The sequence below is a fragment of the Urocitellus parryii genome, chromosome 7 (assembly GCF_045843805.1).
Source record: "Urocitellus parryii isolate mUroPar1 chromosome 7, mUroPar1.hap1, whole genome shotgun sequence".
NCBI classification, from domain to species: domain Eukaryota; kingdom Metazoa; phylum Chordata; class Mammalia; order Rodentia; family Sciuridae; genus Urocitellus; species Urocitellus parryii.
The window spans coordinates 3,131,240-3,146,766 of record NC_135537.1 but is presented as its reverse complement, the minus strand read 5'-3'; the positions used below and the strand labels follow the sequence as shown (position 1 = coordinate 3,146,766).

The 15,527-nt window shown below is 45.8% G+C and overlaps 1 protein-coding gene across 6 annotated transcripts in view; it reads right to left on the bottom strand.

Moving 5' to 3' along the window:
- Ptk2 (protein tyrosine kinase 2) overlaps positions 1-15,527 on the bottom strand; it is a 230,131-nt gene that overhangs the window by 97,333 nt on the left and 117,271 nt on the right. For all 6 annotated transcript variants that reach the window (XM_026403058.2, XM_026403061.2, XM_077801007.1 and 3 more), the window contains exon 8: positions 8,461-8,515. In XM_026403058.2, coding sequence (XP_026258843.2) covers positions 8,461-8,515 — 55 coding nt within the window. The remainder of the gene's footprint in view (positions 1-8,460; positions 8,516-15,527) is intronic.

The following is a 15,527-nucleotide window of genomic DNA, read 5'->3' as shown; positions in this document are numbered from 1 at the left end:
CAACCTGTTGTCAAAGCCACATAGGACACTAAGAGTTCTGTGTGCACAGTGCTTGGAAGACAATGACTAACACCATGAGATTGGCGCCAGAAAAGCCACACATCAGCCTGCCATGGATGTGAGTCCACGTCTTCACAATGACCCCTGCAAGACAGATACTACTGTTCACAGATTAGCAAATGGAGACTCAGAAGGTTAGGTCAGGAGGCAAGGTCAGAAGAGATGGCTGCAAGTCCAGGCTGCAGGAGCTCTCCTCACCAGCTTGTCAGCAGCACAGGCAATGCCTACTCTAAGATGCTCTCCAAACTGCATTGTGAAGAAATGACCACCAGGTTCTGCAGCCTCCCCTCACTCTGAATTTGGTTTCAACAGCACTCTGGTAAGATCTTTGTGGGCAAGAAGCCTCTACGATGGCTGCCCACAGCTGAACTCAGCTAGATGCATCAGCCTGGTAAGCATGCGACTCTGCACAATGACCTGGATTCTGGGGGCCTGGTTCTCTCACATAGCTCAATGACACTGCCCTTCCTGCATGAGAGCAGGTATATAGTGCAGTCCTCCTCACTTCAAAACTGTCCCAGAGCCCACTGCCCATGTTCGGATGAGAAGAAAATCTACATTAGCAAGCAGAAAACAAGTCCTGCAAAGGCCCTGGGGGCCAGACATCTTTCCCCGAGGTGGGGGATACCACAGATTAGAATGAGCAGCAGCTGTGGAGTGGAGGTCAAACAGGCACAGGGACCACAGTGCGATGGCTCTACTGTTCACATCAGTAGGAAGCTGACAATTGTTCCCAGCTCTAACCCAGATATGCACAGATGGGCAGAAATTAAAACTATATAAAACAACTCAGTTCTCTCCTTTAAACCTTGATATGGTATGGATGTGAGATGTCCCCCAAAGCTCATGCGTGAGACAATGAAAGAAAGTTCAGAGGTGAAATGATTGGTTATGAAAGCCTGAAACTAATCAGTGCATTAATCCCCTGATAGGGATTACCTGTGTGGTGGCTGTAGGCAAGTGGGGTATGGCTGGAGGAGGTGGGTACCTGAGGCACGCCTTTGGGGTGTATACTTTGTCCCTAGTAAGTGGAGCTCTGCTTCCTGGTTGCCTTTCCCGAGCTGCTTTCCTCCACCACACCCTTCTGCCATGAGGTTCTGCCTCACCTCAGGCTCAGAGCAATGGAGTCAGCCATCAGCCCCAAATAAACTTTCCTCCTCCAAAATTGTTCTTGTCAGGTCTTTTGGCCACAGTGATGAAAAGGCTGACGAAAACAGAAATTAAGGGGTGAATGGAGGTGTTGCTGTGACTAACCTGACCAAGTGTTTCAGGAGCTTTTGAATCATTCTGGAGTTTCTAGGAGGAATTTTGAGATGCTTAAAGATGCAGGCTAGGAAAGCTTTGGAATGTTGTGATCAGAGCTTAACAGGCAATCCTGGTGGCAGTTCAGATGACCAGACTGCTAATAAGACAGTAAAGCCTGGACTTGAGAGGACTCTATTAGAATCTAAAGAAGTTGTCTGCACTTTGCCCATGTCCTGAGACTTCCTGTGAGGCTGAATTTAAAGGTGATGTACTAATTATTCTGGGGGAGGAAATTTCAAAGGAGCAAAGCATTTGCAAGTAGTGTGAATGTTGCTGGTGGCTTTTAGCCAAGTTTGTTGTAATCATCAGAAGAAGGGAGCTGAGCATGAAGTTTCGAAAAACTTTCAATTTGGTCACAAAAGTGGAAGTAAAACAGTGGCTAAAGAAGGTGTGGTTGCTAAGCACATTACAGCCACTGAAGAGATACTAAATACTTTACCCAGGGACAATGGGAATGATGGTTTGACAGGTCTCAGGAATTGGCCAGATCATCTGAGGCTCAAGGAAGTAAAAGTAAAAAATCTTGAGAAGAGACCAAGGGGCGCACTGCTTGTACAGGAAGTCCTGGGAAGAGTTTCGCTGTGCTCAGGCACTTATAGACACTCGGAGGCTGCTGCAGCCAGGGTCCCTGGAGGCTGGGCTGCTATTCCAGATAGCAGCAGACCTTGGTGTCAACCACATGGTGCTGGTTCTGCATGAAGGCAAATGCTGGAGTTAGGGGGTCATGAGACTTTCACCAAGATTTCAAAAAAAGGCTTGGGGGACTAGGCAATGCATAAAAATATGAGGCAGCCAAAGTTGCAGTGGAGAGACCCCCCTGAGATTCAAAAATGCCAGTATCATGGGACATCTGCTGAGGAAAGCTGCAGGAAATAAATAGAAACAAGACAAGAGAGAGGCCATGTGGGATGCAACTAGCAAGGTCACATGGGTGGAGCTACACAAGCCCACTGGAGAGAAGAGCACCATGCCCTGTGGCATGCCCCAGATGCTGACTGTTGGAGCTACAAAAGTTGTTTGCCCAGCTGGATTTCATTCTTGCTTTGTTCTCATCCCATCCCTATTTTTTTTTTTTTTTTTTGGTACTGTAGAGTGAATCCAGGGGTATTGAAACACTGAGCCACACTCCCCACCCTCATTTTATTTTATGAGAAATTACAACTACTCAGCCATGTTAAAACAGCAAATAATTTCTTATTCATCAACCGAGTCTCACTGAGCTATTTAGGGCCTAAGTTGCTGAGGTTGGCTGTGAACTTATAAACCTCATGCCTCAGTCTCCCAAGCCACTGGGATTACAGGTGTGCACCTCTATGCCTGGCTTCATCCCTTCTTTCTATGCCCCTATTTCTCCTTTGTGAAAAAAAATGTGTATTCTGTGCCAGTATACATTGGAATGCATATCTTACTTTTGATTTTTACAGGAGCTCATGCTGAGAGTTTGCCTTGAATCTCAGACCAGACAGACTTTGGACTCTGATTTTTGAGACTATGAGACTCTTGGTATTTTGCATTGTGAGGTAGGCATGAGTTTCTAGGGATCAGAGGCAGAATGCCATGGTTTAGGAATGAGATCTTCCGAAAGGCTCGTGTGTAAGACAATGCGACAAAGTTCAGAATTGAAATGACTGCATTACAAAAGGCATCAGTGCATTAATGTACTGATATGGGTGGTAACTTTAGGTAGGTACTTAAGGAGGAGAAAGGTCACTGGGGGCATGCCTTTGAAGTTAATAATTTGTTCTTGATAAGTGGAGCCAATTATCATGTCCTGAGCTGCTATCCATAATGTTCTGCCTCACCTCCAGCCCAGAGCAACAGAGCTAGCAGTCAATGGACCCAGACCTCTGAAACCACGAACCTCACCTAAACTTTACCTCCTCTGAAATTATTCTTGTCGGGTCTTTTGGTCACAGTGATGAAAAGGCTGACTAAAAGATGTCTAATTTCCAACCAACTGCTTGTTTATCAACTATTGGAAATCATACCATATACTTACATCTGATCACTCACTTGATGCTATAAAGTAGCAGGGGCAGAAGTTGAGGCAGTAGAATCTCCCCTTAAGCTTCAGCCTCACTTAGGGATTAGGGGCAGAATGCTATGGTATAGATGAGATCTAAACCAGATCTTGGCCATCTGACAGTTCCAGCACTCAACTAGAACTAGAAAGTCTTTGCCAACTGAAAGAAGTTCCAAGATCAGTCTTCATAAGTGGGATACCTTAGAAAATACTAGTACTTTCCTAATTTCTCAGAGAAGAGAGAATTTCATAAAGCCCAGTTTCCCAGGATCTCTTGATGCTAACCCGTGTACTTCCAGAACTCGAGGGTGCAAGGCAGTCCTGCAGCGCATTTCAGGGTTCAGTGCTGCTATGTGTCTGCCCAGAACTAGGAAGCAAGGCATTCAGCTGCACACATGCTTCAGTTTTAAACCAACTCACATGTGGAGAGAATGACTTAAGAATGTGATGCTTCTTCAAAACAAAGCAGAAAATTAGTAGGTTGAACCATCAGAAATTAAAACTACTCAGCCATGTTAAAACAGCAAATAATTTCTTATTCATCAACCAAATGGTTTTCAGCTATTTCTAGCAATAATGGGTTCCTAGGTCTCTCACATGAAAAGAGTATAATGTGGGGCTAAAAAAGAATAAGTCACCTACAGAGTTCAGGACGGACAATCAGCAGTGCATGCTAAGCACATTCCCTCCTGTTTATAGGGCCTAGATCCACAGCAAGCTTCAAGCCAGGCGGGGCCCCACACACTCTCCATGCCAGGAACTCCCTGCCAGGACTGTACAAATCCATGTGTTCCTGCTCATCATAAGAATGAAGGTAAAGGCACTTTCTTTAAAAAAAAAAAAAAAAAAATTAGTTGGAGATGGACACAATACCCTTATTTGTTTGTTTATTTTTTTATGGGGTATGTGGGCTCGAACCCAGTGCCTCACGCATGCTAGGCAAGCGCTCTACCACTGAGCTACAACCCCAGCCCAAGGCTACTTTCTTTAAGAGTAAAATTAAATGGTCCTAATAGTACTATAGAAAACCATGTTATCTTATAACTTGGGAACCCAACAAACCTGTTATTACTGATCTCTTAACATTGCTAATTCTGAAATTAGATTTCTACTGAATTATGACTTGCTACCTACAGCAGCAATTTCACGCCCACAGCAAAGCCACAGAGGCAGCGGTGTGCTCCCTGGGTGTATGCCCTGACAAACAAAACACCCTCACCCACCTGGCACAGCGCTCACCAGGGCCATTGCCATCCCTCACATCCAGACTTCACATGCACTCACACATCTTATCCTCAGCCGCTCCAGCTGGGGCAGCCTCTTGGTCTCCTCACTGCTCATGACCCTGATGATCAGAGTTTGCAATGTCCCTGGACATGGGTTTGATTTACTCATATTGCTGGTACAGTGATTTTAAAAATGTGTTTCTGGCAATACTAAATTTAAAGTATCTTTCTAATTTCTGTTTTGCACGTCCATCCTAGCTAATTCATGGTCCACCAAGTACAGTAAGGTAATCCTTCAACAGTTCCATGTGAATGTTAACTGCAAACAAGCCTCCAGAAATCCAAATGTAAGGGGAAAGGGCAGGTAAAACAAAATGATTTTTTGGAAAAACAAATGTATTGACATAGTTTGTTTACGGAAAAACAACTGGAAACTGGCCCAACCACTCTACAGAACTATTCTAGAAGAAATAAGGCAGGCATCAATATCTTGTAAGATGAAGTTTCAACAGCATTTTGAAGAAAGGACTGTCTGAACACACCTGACTTGTACTGTAATTGTTATACACGACATAGGAACAACTTTATCTTCGTACCATAGTCCACGAAAGTTTGATGGCAAATAAACCAACACTGCAACAATTTATGTAGAAGTTGAAGAAATCTTGGTCTGAGGATATGAATTCCAATTAAACTATTTAAGAAGTCCAAGCAACACTATCTGTCTTACAAAGTTGATTCTTTATATTTAAAAGGGCATATCAGAAGCCAGTGCTAAGAACCTCATTTGTGAGCGGCTCCATGAATCTGATGATTCTGTAGCTTAGAGTAGCTAAAAATCAACTCTGCCTGCATCAAGACCAGCAGCAACCGACTTTCTGAAAAAGCACAACTGCTCTGTGCTTCCCGCAGGTTTCCTCAAGTCCTCGGCCATCCCTCCCTAGGACTTAGTCACAGCAAGCTTCATCATCTTCATCACTCCTATGCTTTCCTGCCTCTGGTTAACGGACTTTCCACCTATTTCCTAGGCTGTTGGAGTTACATTCTAAAATAAAAAAGTGATCATGTCTCTCCCGTCCTGCAAAATCTGCAGCAAGTGCTCAGCCTTCCATTGCACAATGAGTGAAGGTCCACAGCAAGGTAGACTGGCTCTGCTTAGCCTAACCCCCAAGCAGGTTGAGCTCTGCTCTGCACTGCACTGCCAGGTGCAGGTCTGTAGTGGGTGGGTCTCTTTCGTGGTGTGGCAACAGTACAGCAGGAAAACCCAGAGAAGCAGACTTTCCTAGCTCGAAATTCCACTACCTTTCTTAATCTGCACTTCAGGGCTATTCCACATCTTAACCTTGCTCCAGCATCTTCTCTACTCTTCATTTTTCACACTGCTGTTAAGATTTTCATTCTTCCATTTAAGTAGAATTTGCAAACTATTGCTATGTGCCAGGTACTAACCAAGCCCCACCAGGAGCATGGAGGATGCAGAGATGCTCTCTTGGTCTCATGGATCTTACAGCACAGTGCAGGCAGGCAGACAAATGCAAACAAGGAAATAGCAGTGGGTTCACACATTGAGAGTGAAATGAACAATTAAAATACAGAGCAAGGTCCTATAATTACAAGGAGTGATATTCCCCCTCTACTTTGGTGAGGGATATTGGGAGAGAACCCTAGAACTGAGTTGGTTGAGTCAGGCAGGGGGCAGAGCCAGGGCTCCCTTGACTCCCATGGCACCTGCCTCCCTCCTGCTGTGCTCACCTGTGCACTATAACCTGTAGCCACACCTCAGGCCTCTTGCAGACTAAGCAAGTGCCCTAGCACTGAGCTACAGCTCCAGACACAAGGATGGCTTCTAAATCTAGAATAATTACAAGTGACAGAAGGCGCGCTTCCTGTGACACCAGTTTCTGAACTTACAGGTCTGAGGAGACCTGCAATAATTCTGAGGCCAGCAAGGGCCCCGGCCCCCACTGGCGAGCCCTGGTTGATACTCCAATGTGCTGAACAATGGGCAGCATGCTCTTCCACCGGATGGCAAGGTGAAGTCCCCGACACCCTGGTCTTCCCGTCAACGTCTCCAGCATGATCCTCGAACCTCATGCACCCCAGCAGTGGCTGCCCAGGGGCCCCTCTCCCACTTGGGCTCTCCCCAGGCTCCCCAGGCCTCACCCCAGACATTCCAGTCAGCAAAGGCCTCATCCTCCCAGCTCCAGCAGGTGGCCAGCCCCGACATCAGCCTACCCCAGGAGGCACTACTCCCTCATCCTCTTGTTCCTTGGGTGCCCTGGAAATCGCCACAAACCTCTCCACTTCATTAAAGCTCTTTGTCCCCACTGCCAAATATGCACTCTGGCTCAAGGGTTGGGACAGTCTCTGTGCCTGTACCCTCCACCTTTGCCACACTACCCGTGTGGGCTGTGAAAGCTGCGTCCTCAGGCTTGTTCTAGTGTTCTCGGTAGATGAGGAGTGGTAATGAGCACGTGAAAGGTGCGTGAAAGGATTGGAGAAAGGGCCTGGGGATTGGGCTCCACCCCTGCCACTCCTGCACACATGCATGCTGGACTTGGAGACTGCTGCACACCACAGACCTGACACCTCTGCACTATACCCCCACAGGCTCCCCAGAAGCTGTATGAGGAAGGGAGAGCTGTGACTCCAGACTCTGGTCCTCAGACCTGGCCCCAATGGCTCTGAGTGCTGGGACGGAGGTCCGGGCAAGCTTTCCTTACAGAGTGCACTCGATTAGTTACGTTGGCACCCTCACCCCCTGACAGCCACCAGGACCAGTGGGTCTTTGAGATGTGCAACAGGGAGCAGCCCACCAGGCATTGCGGTGGGCACAAGGTACTGCTGCTCCTCTTGGCTGGACATACCAGCTGCGCTCAGCCAAGGCTCCCAATTCCCAGACTTCACACACACAACCCATTGAACCTTCACACGGAGCCCTGTGCACTATGTACTAAAAACTGGCTTCCCTCGCATTACAGATGTGGAAATGAAATACAGAAAGTAATGGACCAAAGTCCCAGGCAAGTCCCATAGAAGCAATGTTCTTACCAGGGCGGCTGGCTTGGGAGCCGTTTCCTAAACCCTTACAGTTTTCTGAACTCTTACGCTACATGCTTTCAGGACACATGCCAGGGAATGCAGAACAAGACCATTTTAGAAAAGAATAAGAGCAGTAACAGCCACTGTTTGTGAATTGCTATGTGACATGTACTAAGGGATACATATATGGTTACATCAACACTGTATTTCCCTCATCATGGAAATAAGATACTAGGTCCCGTAGCATAAGGCTAGCAAATGGCAAGCTCATCTGAGCTGGAATTTGTCTTGATGTCCAAATCTGAGTGCTCCCAATGTACCAGGATGTGTGGACCTGTGCTGTGGATCTAGCAGGAAGCAGCCCTGCACAGTCCCAACTCAGCTCTGCACAGTCCCAACCCAGCCCTGCGGCACGTACAGATGCACACTGACACGCACATATGCCTCTTCATCTCCCCACCATGATTCTTTCACACAGGGTTCCTCTCCTTCTGTATGCTCAAGCACCCGAAATGTTGAAAACCCAGATAACAGGGACACTGCATCTAGCTTTCTAGTTTTATATTCAGCTGAGTATCACATATGATGAAGTGGTGAAACCATGGTTTTGTGGGAGAAGGCTGACCTATAAAAATCTCCTTGTCATTGACAGAACTAGAATTAACTGCCAGATTTTTACATGATAGCTTTCACACATAAGGGAGAAAACTACACCATTTCATTTTCCCAAAAGCAATTGATCACTGGGGAAAAGGTATTGGCATGATTTCATTATTTGATTATGATAAAGTAGACTCTAATTACCTTGACAGAATCCAGTAAACTCTTAGGAAAAAATCGCTTTAAACCAACATCTTTTCTGAAATATAAAAAGAAGCATATTAACAAATAACACCACCAAAGCAATTAATATAATGACAAACTTGCAAAACATAAGAGCACTTTACATCATTTATCCTTCCACATCTTATGCAGGAAGGAACCAGGTGAGACAAGTTCCAAGTTACCAGTGCACGCATGGGGGATCATTTTCTAGCTATGTGCAGAAAACGGGAACACAACTGCTTTAAGTAGAAATCTTTGTTTTTTTTCACCCTTACTGTTGAAAAGCCTTATAAAATATTGCTTCCTTATAAATTGTGAGTACAAAAAAAAAAAAAAGCCCAAACTCGTCTTTTTCAGACATTGCGAGTTTATCCTTGTAAACATCAATTCCAAGTGGGTAATACTGTATTTTTAAAGAAAGTAGGACATAACTTGTGAAATTAAAAAAAAAAAAAAACCTGGATTTATTTTAAAAGTTTAGCTGTTTTTTAAAATAAACATTTTTGATTAAAGAAATCATTCACCTTATCATTATTTATCATTCAGTTTCACGAAAGGAAAAACAAACAAACAGAAGTGATTTGTCCTAGTCAAAAAGCTGAAAGTGTGGAAATGTCAGAAATCCCAGCAATTTTCTATAAGTCAAGTTCTATCCCTAAATTCGTCATCATTATTGACAGCAAGGAAAACAGTTGGGAAGAATGGCCCAGTCTCACTCTTCTGCCTCTGTGGGAGCTGTTTCCCAGCAGTCACAGCCACTAGATGGCACCTGAGTGCTACTGAGAGAAACCAAGGCCTTCACACTTGGGAGTCTAAGTAGGGAATACAGAAGGACCAGTGGAAGGTGAAGCGCAGGTGCATGGACACAATGCACTGAATATGAAGGATCAAAACCGGGGACCCCCATTGCAGACCCACGTCAATGGATCTGTGAACACACACAGGCATTACAGTGGAGTCGGCACACAGGGTTCACCTGTGGCCAAACACCTCCAGCACAAGGCAAGGCAGCACCCGACCATTAGACTCCGTGCTAAAGCCAGTGATGGCCTCAGATATGGGTCTGCTTGTGTTTATCATCATGCTCCACACCCTACGCATCTCCTTAGCTCCGTGACAAGCCATTTCCTGGTTTTACCTACCAGCCAATTCACTTAACTATTCCTGGTTTTGAGTTTCTCTGAAACCCTTCTGTTTGTAACTTCTTTCTTACCTTTTTGGAACTGCTACTACCTATCTGGTACTGGATGCAAAGAGAAAACATGCCCACCCAAGTGTCTTAAACCTTCTAAAACCACAGTGTCTTCACAGGGCCTTTGCATTCCAAGGACCCTGTGCCAATCACTGCGGGTAAGGAAAGATGATCAGACTGTGCAGGAAGAGGGACAGGCACTCCCAGCACCTTCTTCCCTATTTTACTCACAGGGAGCTATTCTATAATAAAAACATGTATTTCCAAATCGGGCACCCTGGATGTGGACCTGGCTCTGCTGTGGGAGAGTCTGGGATAACTCTGTAGTCAGAACAGATTGCATGCAGTGGTGCCAAACATTAGATAAGAATGTGCTTCCTTAACTCCTTAAACATCCTATCAGCTCTTCGGGCCAGGAAAGCTTTTGCTGCCCATGCCTGTTTAGCGCAGAGAGAGATGTGACCTGTGAAATCCAGTGGAGGTGCAAGTGGCAGGGCAGAAGGATGGGGGCTCTGATGGTGCCCCAGAGACAGCAATACAATGGGGTGGGCAGAGCATGTGCACAGCTGCAGGGCAATGACAGAGTGAGTGCTGGTGTCCCTCCCTACGCACAGCAGGGAGGTAGTTCTGGCCACAAGGGGCTGGGCAGGGGATGAGCCTTCCTAGTGGGAATCCACAAGGATACTGGCCATGGCCGCCATCTCTGGTGGAGGGAAGGGCCAGAGCGGAAAGGTGCTCTTGCAGGTAGTGAGGCTGTCAATGCCTGTTAACCCCAACGGTTGCACATCTAATTTTCACAGAGCCAAGTAGAGGGAAAAAAATCTTATGCTGGGTTGTATTACAAATGGGAAAATTAAAGATAGACCAAGAGGGCTGCATATTTGAAGAAAAGTAAGACAGCATATTTCTTGGAAATGGCTTGTTCCTATGTTACTCCTACTTCAAAGGGAGGAGGCCTACATTAAAAAGAAAAGCTCAAGGCCAACAAGTGGCATGTATGCAGTTTTTTCCCTACTACTTTTGAATAATAATGGAGTTATACCAGTACATCAGAACTCTTTCAGATGTCTGGCAGGTGATAAAATGAAACAAGGCCAAAGGACACACAGACATGGAAAGCCTAGGCAATCTACCACAGGGAGCAGCCCGCTGCAGGGCTCTTTACAGGCAACTGGAGAAGTGCCAGGGCCGCTCGAGCTTCTGGAGGCCTGCTATAGAGACTAAATTTAAACCTCTCTTGGGAGGCCAGGCAAGGACACGCAGGCTGTCCTCTCCAAGCTGGGGGGGCCATGGTTCAGCAGGCCTAGACCTCTGCACTGGTTTCACCCATGTGACATACAACTTCTTTGAGGCCAAACTCTACACAACCCTCCTACCTGTGACTGAGATAAAATGCGACTTACACTCATCAACAAAACTACTGGCCTCTATGAATCTTTACTGAATTATTAACTACTGAAGAGTATCTCCTAAATGTGTTTAAACTAATTTGATAAGAAACTAGTTCAGAGGAAGCTATCAGAAAGTTGTCAAACACCAACTCCCAAACCTGAGCATCAGTTGTTTTTTTTTTTTCCACATTTAAAAAAACTTTTTTTTTTTTTTTGTAGTTGGACACAATATCTTTATTTTTACGGGGTGCTGAGGATCGAACCCAGTGTCTCACACATGTGAGGCAGGCGCTCTACCAATGAGCTACAGCCCCAGTCCCTGAGCATCAGTTACTAGGGTCCCACATCAGTCCGGAGGGACCTGTGAAGCCACACACAAATGACAGGCTATTAACATGAAGTGAGAACTGTGCTGTCCAACACAGTGTAGCAACTAGCTATATGTACCCATTTATACCTCCATTTATTAAAATCATTTTAAAATTCCGTTCCTGGCCACACTCACTGTTTCTCAAGTGGTCACTACCTGTGTGTGGTAAGTGGATACCAAACTAGATTGGGAACACACAGGGCTTTTCCATCAATGTTCCACAGGACTGGCAGGGCTGGGTTCAGGGGATGACTCTAGGATTTCGGGCAAACTGCCTCCTGTGGGCCTGGTGCTGGAGGCCTGAAGGTACAGGCAGGAATGGAGAGGTGTATAGACATTGGGAATGGGGCAGAGCTACCATGGGGACAACCACATGGGTCCCCAGACTCAGAAAGATGATACACAGAACTTGTGGCAGGGCAAGGGAGGGGAGAACCTGCAGCAGGCCAGAAGGGACCAGCAAGGGGCCATGTAGCAGGGGGTGTATAAGCTCCTTTCCCTGCCTTCCTGCTGCAGGAGTGAAGGGTTCCTGTGGTCTGCTCTCTGTGACTCCAACAATCTGGACCCAAGCCATAGGAAGGCAGTGTTCACGTGGCTCAATGCACGTTTTCAGCTTGCAGTGCCGTCAGGCTCTGGAAGGGAGAAGCCACTGTAGAGATTTCCCCTCTCCAGGAGAGAGGCAGGTGTGAACCACCACCCGCAGCAAAGCCTCACAGATACCACAAGAGATCAAGCGCTCAGAACCAGCCACATAGCTCCAGCAATTCAGGGCATCTGGGACCTACAATTATTTTCAGGATCAATTTTTAAACCAGAATCTTTCATCTTTTTATTTTCTGCAGTACTGGGGATGGAAACCAAGGCCTCATGCAGGCTAGGCAAGTGCTCTACCACTGAGTTACATCCAGCCCTAGAGCTTTCCTGATTGTTTATTTTAACTCTGCCCTGCAAGAGAGACAGACTACCACTGACTGACAGGGTCTGCTTCTCTTTCCCTTTGAGCTCTGCACTTCCCACTACCACTCAGTGGTTCTGGCAACCAGCACACAGTTGTATCCCCGAGGAGGGCCTTATACAAGCCCCATCGCCTTCCCCCGGCTGTTCAAAATGGACCATGCAAGAAGACAGCATAGAGGGCTCTACACCCTGCCCTCAGAGCTCCCAGTCAGCAGACTAAACACTCGCCAGGGCGCAGGAACTGCTGAGTCACCTGCAGCCCACCCTTTGCCTTGAACACGTGTTCATGTCCACAGACACGCAGCATGCCAGAGGACTCACCTGGAATGGGCATTATATCCATATTCACAGGAAGTAAGCATGTGACATGGTAGGATCTGGGGACTGAACCCAGCAGTGCTCTACCACTGAACTTACATCCTTGGTCATTTTTATTTTGAGACAGGGTCTCACTAAATTGACTAGGCTGCCTTAAAACTTGCTGATGCCACTCTGGTGGTTGGGATTACAGCTGTGTCACTCTGAAATGGCAAGGGAAAAGGAACCTGGGGCCCAATACCTGGCCGAGAGAGTCAATCTCAATGTCAAGGATAAATCTGTCTTCTCTTTCAGCATCATTTCTGAGAAGACCCAGGCCTTGTTTGGTGACCTCAATACAATGTGGACATAACTCCTCAAATATTTAAAGCCATGGCAAAAAAATGACCAAAACTAACTTCAAAATATAACTTTATTGCATATTCTCATATATCCCTATCTTATCTTTTCTCCATATCTCTCAGAATTGAGACTCTTCAATCTAAAAATAATTCAGAAGTCCTTTAACTTCAAAATCATACATTACCCCTCTTACAAGCTGGTGAGGTATTAACATTCTCTACCTGCAGTACGGAGTCCCACCTCTCTCTTCATGACATTCTCCCTTCCATCCTGGCTAATGAAAAGAACTCTGTTGGCCATGCACAATGCTGCACTCCCCAGCTCCTCATGTGGCCAGGTGAGATCAAGGTCTCTCCAAGGGAAAGCACTATGTACACATTTGTATCCTGAAACAGGAGAGAAAGAGAAGGTCCATCTCTGCCCACTCACGGGGTGGAATACCCACGTGATGAGTAGCTTCCAGTAGCCTCCCCAGGCCACGAGGAGGCATTAGACTGTGAAATGGCAAGGGAAAAGCAATCTGGGGCCTGGTGGCTGAGAAACACTGTCTAGGACTTGTTTTAATGAGAGACAAATGAGCAATATCAGGGAAGCCACTTGCAACTCCTGCCAACTGTGTCAGCATCCCCTTCTTTCCATATGATTATACACATAAAGCAAGCACTGAATTACCATTGACAAGAAAGACAACAGAAAAAAAAAGAAATGAAAACAAATCACAAATATAATCAATCTTGGTTAATATTATTTATTTTTTGCCATGATGGGGATGAAACTTGGGCTACGCAGGCATTCTACTGCTGAGCTACCCCTAGTCCCTTCATGTGCCAGGCAGGCAAGCTACCACTGAGCTACACCCCAGAAATTTCCTCAGCTAATTTCAAATCACATATTTATTCATCCTAAAAATTTCTTATGAAATGCCTGATAAACGTTAGATGCTCTGTTAAGTGTGGGAAAAATGGGTAGACCCCCGACATTGATGCAGTTCACATTCTACGAGGGAATAGAGACAATTATACAAACAACTATAGCGCAAAACACACTACATGCAAAAATGATGCAAATTCTGAAAAAAGGTGAAGTGCTCATAGGGAGGTGAAATGCAAAGTTAACAGGTTCGCTGCGACCATTTCCCACTGTGAAGTTCTGGTCTGAAGGATGATCATGTTAAGCCTCTTCCTGCTCTAACATCAACTGGGAAGACAGTGTGTAGCACTGTGCTGGTCTGCTGGCACTGTAAGCAAGACAGTATGAGAGCTGATAGAGAAATCTGACTTCCTGGGCTATTGCCTGTGTACCCAGCCTCTTGCTCTCAGAAGATGCAGATGAAGCCTCTTTTGTGCTGCTGTTTGTTTCCTGGTAGTGTTAGGTGCCAGGGCTGGGTCTGGGACCTCTCTGCCATGTTACTGTTCCTTCACCTACAAAAGAGGCACCTTGGTTCCACCAGGCTTGGAAGGACATAAGAAGAATGATGAACTCTAATTTAATTATAGAAAAAATACAGAAGATTCTAGATGGTCCTTATCCTATCATCTGAGGCCGGCGTCATTACTTTAAGCATAATTCAACTAGCTATTTTGAAATGTAGCAAAGCTGAAGGGGTCATCTGTACTAGGATGTACATCACCAAGCTTATCTTTAAAGTTTCCAATCAAATATCAACTATTTTTTTATAATGGGCAAAGAAAAAGAGGACCCAGATTATGATAAGAAACAAACAATATTCTATATCCATGTATAATTCTTTTCTATACTAAAAAAACCCACAAATTCCTAAATGGCTGCAAGTTACCAACAAAAACCAATCAGAGTAAGTACTGCCAAGCCTGCCCTTGAGCATGAGAGCAGAGAGCCCCAGTCCTCCTGCAGGTCAGTCACACAGCCACACCATGCCCAGAGCACACCAGGCCCTAGCACCCGAGCAGGGAGAACCCAGCAGTGTCTCTACACACCTCTAAGGCATCAAGAGAATACAACCATTGCACTAGAACTGAGACTATATGGGAAGTACAGAAATTTACAAAATGACAGAAACAGAAAGCCAAGTGTGTTGACACAAGCCTGTAATTCCAGTGTTTCTGGAGGCTGAGGCAAGAGAATTCCAAGTTTAAGGCAAGCTGGGCAACTTAGCTAGGTGTACTCAATGGTAGAGCCCTCCCAGGTTCAATCCCCAGGACCAAAAACAAAAACAAAAGTTGAATTTTATCACTAAAAACTAAATGTTAACAAACTTATATATATATAAAAAATGCTTTAAGAAATTAGAGGAAAATTGTATGAGGAAGACTGAAACTCAACCAGGATGCTTGATTGACAGGGTGAGAAGGCACAGGCCGGAGGACCAGTGCTATGGGCAGCTGCAGTGCATTTTGGGCCACCCATGGCTCCACCAGAAGCCACCAGTGGATAGAAATGAAGCCCAGGAGCCTCGCTCAGCCAGTCCAGGGCCTCCCAGGAATCAAGTAAGCACAGA